Here is a 12,044-nt window from a genome sequence, read left to right as displayed (position 1 = left end):
CATATCAGGTTTTTTTTTATAACGTGTGGCAGTAAAAGAGTTAATATCAGAATTCGAGCTTTAAAGTGAGAATTGTCACTTTATGCTTAAAGTGACAACTCTCTCTTTATTCTCAGAATTCTGACAATAAAGTGAGAATCCTACAAACTTTTCTTTCTCTCTTGATTGGTCCTTAGCCTCTTCCGTATAAACATAATCCGTCCCTATGCATAATCTGGCGTTCGTAATACGTCGCTGACGGATGCCCGTTTTGCTGACGACTACTCTATGCTATCTGATCTGTTTCCTCAGGGAGGCCTCATCGCCCTGCTCCTGCTCATTCTCCTCTTCACTCTCGTTCTGTACACCCGCCACCGATGGTGCAAGCGCCGCAGAGTCCCCCAGAAGAGCGCCAGCACGGAGGCCACCCACGAGATCCACTACATCCCCTCGGTGCTGCTGGGACCGCAGGGCCGAGACAGCTACCGGGGCTCGCGGAGCACCCACCAGCACGGCGGCTCTGTCATCGGCGTGCCCATCCGAGAGACGCCCATCCTGGACGATTACGACTGCGACGACGACGACCCGGTGGGACGCTCGCTGAACTCCACCCCCAACCAGCTGCACAACAAAGTGGGCGACGGGATGATACAGGAGGACTATGGCGTCGGGATTGGCTACGGAGGACACACTGATGTCAAGGAGGATGGTCTGACACATTCTTTTGACAAACGAGGTAAGTGCAGGATGAAAATGAGATGGGCCATCTTTTCAGATGTTTATTTATTTATTTATTTATTTATTTATTATATATTATTATTATTAATATTAACTCATTCACTCCCAGCCATTTTCACTGCTCCCGGCTGTTTTACTGGATTTTGACTGATTTTTCAAGGCCCACAGAATATTGTGTTCTATTGCTATAAAAACATGGTACCTACCAAAATAAAGATTAGAGTGTCTTCTTTCATCAGGAAAAAAAAGTATGTTTCAATCTGTTTCTGTTTTGCAGCAATTAGCATTAGAATATAGCTAAACTTCATCATTATTCACAAACCTGTTTAAAACAGTGAGGAAAAGAACTTTTAGCAACATGATTGATCTCTTATACTCTGCTGCCACCTGCTGGCCGTTTTTGTAATAACTACTGTTGCTTCAAGCCTTCTCTTCAGTTCAGAGGCTGCATCAAAGCCTTCTGTACGCTCTCGAATAAAAAAAAAATAATAATAAAAAACGTATAAATATGTCTTTGGGGTCAATACGTATTTATCCGTTTTTGGGAACAAATGAGTTAATAATAATAATAATAATAATAATAATAATAATAATAATTCATTCTTATTTTAAAATGTCTGCTCAGTGGCGGTTGTCCCCTTTTTGTGAACATAATTTGTACACGAGCTGTGCCAGCTCCCAGATGGCCCAGCCTGGATGCTTAACTTTGGCTCCGATCAAGACCACCCCCGTTTACCGCTAGCACAGCTTGTACTGCTCACATTTGGTCACGCAGTTTTAGGCCCGACTCCTCATTGAAAGCTACTCACACTTAAGCTGCAGTACATACTGTTTTTATGTACTGTTTTCTTTTATATCATCGTATTATAAAAAGGGGAGACAAATGCATTTTTTTTTAATTATATCAAACAATTACTGGCCTAAATGTCTGCCGTTGTGGGTTCAAATTTGGGTTCCAGTGTTGTGGGAATATTATATATATCATATGTCTATTTCAATTTAAAATTGTCCAAATGCTTGGGGAAAATAAAAGTAAATATTCTCCGATTTCAGTAGTCCTCCATAAAAGCGGACTGATGATATTGCTTTGAACCAATATAAAACAAATACTTTTACTTTGGAAATCAATTATCAACAGGTTTGCCTATTTTCCTCATGTTTCGAACAAAACAGTAATGTTTGTACACTGTCGATTTGAAATAGTCCGTTTTTTTTTTTTTAAATCTAATTCACCGATTAATTGAAAAAAATAATTGACAGTTTAATTGATTACTGAGATAATTTGAGATTAGATAATGCCACAGATGATGATTTTTTTTTTTTACAGTACACTGGTGGAAGGTGCACAAGTGGTGTTAATTAATTAAAAAAAAAAAAAAAAAGTGTCATGTGGTGACCAAGGCCCGAGTTGCTGTTGCTTCTTGACCCTCGCAAGATGTAATCACGGGATTGTGAAGAAGCGGAGGCGAAAGCGCCTTCCTGCCTTTTGTAGCGGCTGTTTGTACTCGTGTGTTTTGTGGCATCTGTTGATATCCTGTTGAAAGTGGGGCACTCCTCTCCACGGTTCAACTTAAATAATTGAAGTGGGATGCTGACGGAGTTGGAGGGAGCCCGGGTTATTTATGTCATTCTGAATCATGCATTGGGCCTATGCTTTAAGGAAATATCCCATTTATTCATACCGTCATCCTACAGAGCTCAGCCTGTTAAAACATAAAGTTTGTGATTTTTTTTTTTGTGAGACACTGTTGCCGTGGCAACACTATGTTGAGCAAGAAAGCAATGCTGATTTTGAGGGATTTTGTACACTCGTGAAACTTGGCACACACATCAGGCCTGGCAATATACTTTATTGTGACAAAAAATGACATCCTAGCACCCCCTACACATTTTTAACAAGGCAGTCCCAGTTGTACGTTTCACCAAGCACGACGAAAAGTTGGAGGCAGTTTGTTAGCATGATCAAATCTGATGTTGGTTTAGGAAAATAGGATTCAGTCCCCTCCAAAAGTATTGGAACAGCAAGGTCAGTTCCTTTAGTTTTTCGTATACTGAAGACAATTAGGTTTCAAACAAAGTTCAGAATACATTTTTCCCCACATTATATATGCAGTTGGTATTTGTTTCTGGGACTTTCTCCCTTCAGTGCTTCTCCAATTTCCGTAGTCTGGATGCATTTTTTTTTTCTGTAAATTGCCTGTTTTGTCGACTTCATAATTCATTCCGCTGTGACCATCACGATTTCTATCATCATTTTGGAATTTGACAGTAAAACATCACTGGCATGTTATTAAGATACCTAGTATCTGTTTTAAATTGTGTGTGGAAAAAATTACTGCAAAATTACTGCATTACTGACCTTATGACCTAACTAATGAAAAGCTTTCTGTTTGAAGGACGTGATACATTTTGGTCACCTTTGACCGTGTTGTACAAAAGATAAATTCATGTTTTATTCACAAGCAAAATACATTAACTCTACATAAAGAGCTTACTTATCAAAAAAAATGCTGTGAAAAAAAAAAAAAACACTTGACAAAATTAATAAGGGCATAGCTATGTAAAAAAATTAAATAAATCTTTGCAAATTAATCTGCAATGTCAAACAATTCAGGCTCTAGGCTGATGCATTTAAGCCACTCTACAAGAATGAGACTCAATTTAAAAGTTTGTTTTTGTTCATGCCGTTACAATTCCGGCAGGTGAAGGTGAATTGGTAATATTTGTCGTCCTAGTCTAATCATTCAAATGCGTCAGCCTGCTAAGCATTTTCCATTTTCAAATAGTTGTGATTTAAAGAGTCAGTAGCTGTAAAAATATATTTTTTATATCACATTCAGTTCATCCATCCATCCATTTTCTTAACCGCTTCTTCCTCACAAGGGTCATGGGGGTGCTGGAGCCAGTTGGTTCAAACCCTGTGCATGCATGTCATGCAGTCATGAATTCAGCAAAGGAAAAAAATGTGAACCATACTCCCGTAATCACTCCTTCACCACAATTTTAGGACCAACAGACCGTCAATGACGGACTGAGATGTCCGTCAGTACTTGACCCGGAGAGTGATGATTACACTGCCGGATGCCATCAGTGCTTATTTTGTCTTTTTTTTTTTTTTTTTTTTTTTCTTTGTTCTCGTCATTTGTCATTCAATAGTAAAACGTCCGTCCATCAGTGCCACCTCTGCGTTTGAAGTGGTATGGATCAAACAGTCTGCATGTTAATGTATGTGGCTTCCTTTTTTACACCTCTTAAAGGGGCTAATTTACGTGTGTGCTCCTACTTATTTGACACTTTCTAAATAAGTCTGTCTGGGATCCCCTATGCACAATTTGGCATTTTCCAAGAGACGGAACACAAAGCTTTTTAATTTGATGCTTCCGCTTCCCTATCTACACTCTGTGTGAAGGGGGTGGCATTTGAGAAAGGGGGCAATTAACTTGTGTCCCAGCGGCTGATCCACACCACAAGCTAACCCAGACGGAAGCTTTTAAATACCAGGCTGCCTTTTTTTTACCGGCATTCCTGCCATGTTATTTTAAATCAAATGATTACTTTAATGTATTAAGGCACTGTCTCAAGGAACTTTATGTTGTTGTTGTTGTTTTTTTAACACCTCAAAATATGGCCACAGATGGAGATCAATTTGATATGAGCATAGGTGTTGGAGAATTATGGAGTTTAACTCTTTCATTCCCAGCCATTTTCACAGAAGCAACCCCTTTTGCTCCTGTCTGTTTTACTGGATTTTGACTGACTTTGCGAGGCCCACAGAATGTTCTGTTCTATTGCTATAAAAACATATCCGTTTCCATTTTTCATCATTATTCACAAACCTGTTGAAAACACTGGCAAAAAGAGCTTGTTGCAAATGGCCCTGGCTCTGATCTCTTATACTCTTCTGCCACCTGCTGGCCGTTTTTTTGCAATAACTACCATTGCTTTAAACGACCTCTTCATGTCAGAAGCTCTCTTTATGCTTTAGCTTTAAAAAAACAAAAAACAAAAAAAAAACAAAAAGTATAAATATGTTTTTGGGAGTGAAGAACAAAGTATTGAAAAACGGATTTATACGTCTTTGGGTTTGAATGAGTTAAAAGCGTCACAACTCCGGCATCCTCCCAAAGCCCATCTGACACCTAGCGTACCCCTGCTAGCCGCCTCTACTACATAGCAAAGTCTGTGTTCTACATTCACAGTGCTCATGTGCCCGGAGTGCACTGGGTTTAACAGTAGCAGTGGGATCGAATGCTAGCGATGTAGCAAAGGTTTAGAGGCTTTTAAGCCCTCTGCAACTAGTGTTTATTCATGCAGCTATAATTAAAACACATCTGTTTATTATCTTCAAATTAGCCCAACGTGGTTTTACACTTCAAAACAGTACTGCGGGAGGCTGTGAAAACCATGGCACACTGGAAAAAAAAACAAAACATTAAAAAATAGCATAAAATGATGCAGCTTTCGGAGCTTAATATCATTTCTAGCCATCAAATCATACAGTATAATGATTAATCTGGTCAACCAATGGTGGACTAGGAATACCTGGAACCCTGACCTGGTACTAAAAATAGTGCCTTGCTTTTGAATAGGAAAATGTACTGTGGGAAAGGTACTCGAGTGAAAAAGGAGGTTTACCATATTTTTTGGGGACTATAAATCATTTTGGAGTAGAAATCACATTTTCTAGGAAATGTATTTTACAAAAACTGAGACCAAGAACAGTGAAGCTTGGACTTGCACCGTAACTTTTCGTTCCCTAATCATGGATGCATTCAGAAATGTGGAATGTGAGCTGATTCACTTCGACCGTTTGGTATCTTGGAGTGTTGTTCGAATGTGCCGTAAGGTTGTTCAGAGTGCTTGAAAGGTGCTTCTTCTTCTCCTTCTTCTTCTTCTCCTTTTTTCTTCTTCTTCTTCTCCTTCTCCTCCTTCTCCTCCTTCTTTTCTTCTTGTCCTTCTTCTTCTTCTTCTTCTTCTTCTTCTTCATGTTCATCTTCTTCTTCTTCTTCTTCTTCTCCTTCTTCTTCTTCTCCTTTTTTCTTCTTCTTCTTCTTCTTCTTCTCCTCCTTCTTCATGTTCATCTTCTTCTTCTTCTTCTTCTTCTTCTTCTTTTCTTCATAGACCGGCAAATGCTTTTGGTGCGTTACCGCCACCTTTTTTCCACCGTTGAAAGTGCACCAAAGTATTTTCCGACCACCAAAGACAACACTATAGGGTATATGCCACGGAAGAGGCGGGACTTCCCATTTCCGTGATTTTGCACATGAGCTTTGATTATGGTTCGGGTTGCGAACGCGCAACCGATGGGCACAAAGTTGGAAGCACAAGTATTGGGACGCAGCCCACACGTCGCAAACCGAACCGGAACCAAAGCTGATGTGCAAAAACAGTCCTGCCCCTTCCGTGGCATAGACCCCATTAGAGAATTGGGATTATGGGTGCAAATCCGAGCTCTAATTTCCATATATACAAGGTGCACGTTAGTATAAATTGCTGGCAAACTTTGAAAATTCGCACTCACAAACGGATAACTATGTTGGCACCCTGGACACTGCAGCATCTTGTTGGGGAAAGAATAGAAAATGTTGTCCATACTTTCTAGAATCTGGTTTTCATCGAGACAGGTTATCCATTTCTGCTAAAACTGCCATACCAATTCTGCCACAGGAAGCCACACCCACCCATCAAGTTATTTGAGAACCAGTGCAGCGGATCCTCCATCTAAATTGACTCTCATTAGTTTTATACAACAATCCCAAGACACACTGTTTACCTTCCTCTATGACAGCATTTGTTTCCTCCTGTCGATGTTGCGTCTTTACCACTTATTCGCAAAGAATGAAAGTGACGGCGGCAGCATCCAAGGTCACATTTTCCTCCTGATGAAGGTGAAAACAAAATTAACTCGATACTCCAGGCGATAACCGTTAACTGTGTCTGGTCTCTGGACCGACGTCCGCTGCACTCTGCTGGACTTTTAATCAGTTATGATCAAGTGAGCACGCGTTGTCTGCTGCTCGCTAACATTTTTTAATTTAATTCTGAGGGAAAAAAAAAAAAAAGTTGAGCCTCCCAGTGACATTCAATGACACCGTTGTGGGCCATAAGTTATATTAATATACCATCCATACGAAAATGTATAATGTATATATTTTTTCAAGCTTCAGATACCCAGATATTCCTAGATTAGGTAGACCTTTCTTGTAGCATTATGAATTGGAAATTGGGTACCCCCCCCACGCACACCCCTCCCCAATAGTAGACACACGTACCGTTATAAAAGCCGAACTGAAGAATTGGTCACGACAAATGGCATGCACATTTCAAGGTCTTCTAACGTAAACACAGACAAAGCCTGGAAAATTGTATACAAGATGAACACCACGCACAGCTCGCTCACTTGCTTGTGCAGTGGCCTTTTAAATACAACACCCCCCTTTGTGCCCACTCCCCACAAGAGCTCACATTTCCCTCCTGAATCCAAGAACTGCTGAATGTCCTTCCTATCTATCTTGAGACCCAAATTGAAAAAAAATATAAAACCATTTATTTTAGGATTATTATTGTTCCATTAAGATGCACAAATTCTATTTTTTTTTTTTTTTGCTAATTTATTTCATATTGTCAGCAAGATCAGCTCAGCACTCTTAAAGATAACTGAGGCCAACAAGTAATCAAATATATTGGCAGTATGAACAATGAGCTAGTAAAGTGAAAAAGCTCAGATCGAAACTTTCATTTTTAGGCAGTCGATCATGAAAAAAAAAAACGTATTTTTTTTAGTTCTTGCTGGCCACTCAAGTGTGAAAACCAACTGTACGAGTTTCATCAATTCTTTGTGCCGCATTGTGTTCTCTGGAAGCTGTGACTGAGAACATAATGAACAAACACCCTCAAGCACAGTGGAGCATCTGATGCGGTCATTTGGAGGAGGAAGGACGGGAATAATTGAAGGGTCAGTCAAGACCGAGCTGCCAGGAAGTCCAGGTATAGCGCAGAGAAATGACTTTATAGTAATCCGATCCAATATCAAATGTACTTTGGTCAGGACAAACGAAAAATACAAAAATAAAATCCCTTTCCAGTACCGATGGCTTCACCGCAGATCAATATATGCAAGCTGATTGCAAGGGCCTTCTTTGTGTGATGTTGTTTGGAACAGTGGCTGCTGTTCACCCACCAAAGGATGTTTCAAATAATTAAATTATTACACTGGCTTGTTGTGAATTGACAAAGAAACACATCATTGTTAAGTAGATGGAAAATGATTGATGGCAAATATTTAAATGTGTGGTCAACACCAAATTCGGCCGAGCCATTGGCATCGTTATTGTGATGTGAGACTGAAGGATCGTCACTTACGAAGGGACATGACGCTAAGATGTTGCTGGACAAGTGTGCAATTGGTTGTGTTTTTGTAAAACGTGAAATGTACCCGAGTTTAGGCACAATTTAAAGGTTCTTTTATCTTTAATGCTTGCAATATTATGCTAACAGTAACAGCAGGACACTGCATATGCTCAGTTGAACTATTTATTGGATGCCAGATAGATTGTGTACACAGCTGTGGCGCCTTTATCTCTAAATATGCGGAAGAAGGTCTAATCTGTCCAAAATGCTTTCTACTCTTATACTGTCTTGGCCGCCCATCCCCACGGAGAATGGCTCAGCCTAGCCCAGGGATGGGCAATCTCGGCCCTCGAGGGCCGGTGTCCCTGCAGGTTTTCGATGTTTCCGTTTTCCAACACAGCTGATATATGATCAGCTCATCAGCAAGCTCTGCACAAGACTGATAACGATCCCGTTGATTGGAATCAGCTTGTGTTGGAAAACGGAAACATCGAAAACCTGCAGGGACACCGGCCCTCGAGGGCCGAGATTGCCCATCCCTGGCCTAGCCCATATGAAAATGTGTGAGCTGATGGTCTTAACTGGTTTCAACTAGATAATTCCACCAGAGTGCAGCAAGATAGGACGCCAAGCCAGGATAGGTCACAGCAACACAACGGCCGAGCTCATGTCACCTATCTACTTGTTAAGAGGCCTAATCTAACATGTTTAACAAGTCATTCATCACAAGAAAAATGGAAGACAGGAGAAGAATTAGCAACAACAACATATTTATCTGATTAGCTAACAGTTAGCTAGCTTCTTCTATTCCATTTTCTACAACTGCCTGTACTTCTTTGTATTTTCTGGCATTTTGGAAGCTCTGTGGCACCATGCTGCCTGGCACAGTTTGATCAGCCTGGCCAGTTTTGGTGCTACGACAGACCACTAATTTGGGGGAGGAGACGATTGTTGGTGGAAATGTGTGTGTGGCATGCTGTGTTCATCAACTGAAATACACCACACACTGAAAGAGCAGTCAACACATACTGATTTTGTTTCATGTGTGGGGTTTTTCACACTTAAAGCATCCATGTTTGGGAATGTCACCCTTATTATTTGTTTTAAACAAACGGCTAGCGTTAGCCGTAGCCGGCATCGAAGACAAGAGCAATTTACGAGTAGTAGCAGCAATTAACACAAGCAGCCAACGCGAACGTAACGTATCTCATCCACCGCGAGACCTATGCTGCCTTTACTGATAATATGAACACTTCATAGTCCAGTATGTGATAATAAAGTACATGAACTGGCGGCTAGACACAAGGCTAATACATGAGATATTCAGTAATGTCAAGACACGAATGTGCGAAAGTGCCATGTGAACAGACAGGAAGAGGGATAGGACACACACACACACACACGCACAGAACAAACGTGACATATTTACAGTATGTTAAAACAAATGGCCAGTGCAGGCAGAGGTAAGCAATCAACAGCCCAGCTGCTACTTTCAAAGTCTTTAAATGTGACTTACATTTTCTCCTAACATGTAAACATTGCATTCTTTCACCGTCATTTTTCAAAATAAAGGATGCTCATCGGATGAATCATGAATGTTCTTTCCCTGCGACCTGCAATTGGTCAACATGCGATTCTAGGGAGACTGATGTTGCCTCGCAGTGTATTAAATTAACTTAATTGTCTCTGGATGTGATGAATCATCTTGGGTATGTGATAAATTGGCACCGTATTGTAATTATATTTGCATAATGTCTCCACGCTCCATTTCAGTTGCAAAGTGCTCCGGAAAGTTCCCCACTAACAACATTTCTTGTTGACTTTGGAATCTTTCAAACGCCCACCGAGTCATATTTCAGTGTCCCCCCCCCACCCCCCCCCCACCCCCCAGGCAATGTGAAGTTATTTTATAGAGCTCAAAGGACCCCAGAGCAATTAATACACAAACAATGAAAACCTTCTAATTATTTTACATGGACTGGAAAATAAGCGTGACATTCCCCGCAAAGACTGTTTGCTGCTAGCTATTTGGCGTGTGTTTACCCTTTACAAAAGATTAAAACGTATATATAAATATTGTAAATAAATAACAAAGCATTGTGCGCATTTTCACTAAATTTACATGCATGAAAAAAAAATCAAAGCATTTGGATGAAAACCCCATTATTATCCTCCGAAACACTAATCAGCATGAAAGAAGCCACAAGATCACATTTAATACTACACAGGGAACATATTTTCAAAGCATAATAATTCTCCACAAAATTGTAAGAGTGTCGAAGTGTTGCTGTTTTGGAGTTCAAATAGGCTCAGCGGTTTGTCCTCACACACTTGACGTCCCCTCGTCACGGGGGCTGAGCTGAGCATAGTGCCGACGTCTGCATACGTACAGTATAAGAACGGCACGTGTCCATTTGATCCCTTTAACTTTTAAAATTGCACTGCGCCACTTAAAAAGGCCATCAAAATTGCATGCCGATTTACTCGAAGACTGAACATTTTTGCTTTATGCTTGACTACTTTCCCTCCAACCATTGGCATCAGCAGAATACCTCCCCCCCGGACCAAGATGGACTTTCATTTATTAATTGATTCTTATCCCAGAAGGGCTCTGATTAGACAAGGAGCAATGTGACATTAAGAAAGTGCTTACAATAAAGCTTAAGGCATTTTTTTTAAAAAGGGATGCAAATATTGTTTGACATAAACACCACCAATGCCACCATGTGCTCACACATCAACATGAGAGTTCTTTGAGTAAAATCAAATTAAAAGGGATCCAAAAATAGATTCGAAAACAAGATGCAAATCACGTCTGCCACAAACCGACAGAAATATTGTGGGTATGCACGAAAAATTCGTTTCACGATTCACAGGTCATTGCGATTTTTTTTCATTCAAATTTAGAAAATACTAATCAGTAAGCTTGTAGAGTGTAAGATTTATATGAAAATGTATTATTTATTTATCTGAAATTTCAGTCTTATAGAGGTTGTAATCTGTTTCATGTTTGAACAGCATTAAAATAAAATATTAAGGCTTAATGTTCCGTTCATATAACATTCTTCCATGCTCAAGGTGTGAATCCTAACCCGAAGTCAGACGTTTTGTTGAATATTTTTCCATTAAAAATGGAAGTTTAAAAATCGATTCACACACAAAAAAAAAAAAAAAGGCAATGATGATAAGACGTTGAATCCGTTGAATCCGAATACCGAATGAACAATTCTGAGCTCTTAAAAAAAAAAAAAAAAAAAAAAAAAAATATTGATTTTTTTTTTATTGAATCGATTCGAGAATCGTGCGATGTAGTATCGCGATATATCGCCGAATCGATTTTTTTTTTTACACACCAAATATATATATATATATATATATATATATATATATATATATATTTACCAAAAATATCGGTACACCTTCAAGGACACAGCCTCGCTACGCTGAAGTGTCCAGCATGGCGCATATATATATATATATATATATATATATATATAATAGATTATGCACCAAATGTTGATCTCCAGAGTTACCATTCTTGGACTGTACACTTCTCTGATCAACTCTCCTTGCCTGGCCTGCTAGCTTATGAGGAGTCCATTCCTTGGGAGGTTTGCAATTGTGCCATGCTCTATAAATTTTTGGATGATGGTTTGAACAGGTCTCCATGAAACATAAAAAAATCAACATTTTTTTATGACCTAACCCCACTCTTCAACTTTATCCCTGACCTAGCTGATTCTGTTCCTTTGTTCTTATTTTTAAGGTTGTAACCGATTGTGTGCCCTGCGATTGGCTGGCTGGCGACCAGTTCCGGGTGTGGTTTCAAATTTCAGCTCTGCATTATTTCCCCAAGCTTGCATGGAGCTTCTCTGGCTACTGTGGCGTCCTTGCACATTCACCAAAAAAAATGCAAGTTAAGTTAATTATGTGAATGTTAATGGTCTAGTTCCGTAGACGGCATATGCGGGAATGCT

The 12,044-nt window shown here is 39.8% G+C and overlaps 1 protein-coding gene across 6 annotated transcripts in view; it reads left to right on the top strand.

Annotated features, from left to right (window-relative positions):
* astn2 (astrotactin 2) overlaps positions 1 to 12,044 on the top strand; it is a 295,092-nt gene that overhangs the window by 137,672 nt on the left and 145,376 nt on the right. For all 6 annotated transcript variants that reach the window (XM_077496750.1, XM_077496751.1, XM_077496748.1 and 3 more), the window contains one exon: positions 292 to 715. In XM_077496750.1, coding sequence (XP_077352876.1) covers positions 292 to 715 — 424 coding nt within the window. The remainder of the gene's footprint in view (positions 1 to 291; positions 716 to 12,044) is intronic.

Source organism: Festucalex cinctus, chromosome 15, assembly GCF_051991245.1.
Source record: "Festucalex cinctus isolate MCC-2025b chromosome 15, RoL_Fcin_1.0, whole genome shotgun sequence".
Lineage (NCBI taxonomy): Eukaryota > Metazoa > Chordata > Actinopteri > Syngnathiformes > Syngnathidae > Festucalex > Festucalex cinctus.
The sequence above is the reverse complement of the archived record's forward strand: the minus strand, read 5'-3'. Positions and strand labels throughout refer to the sequence as shown.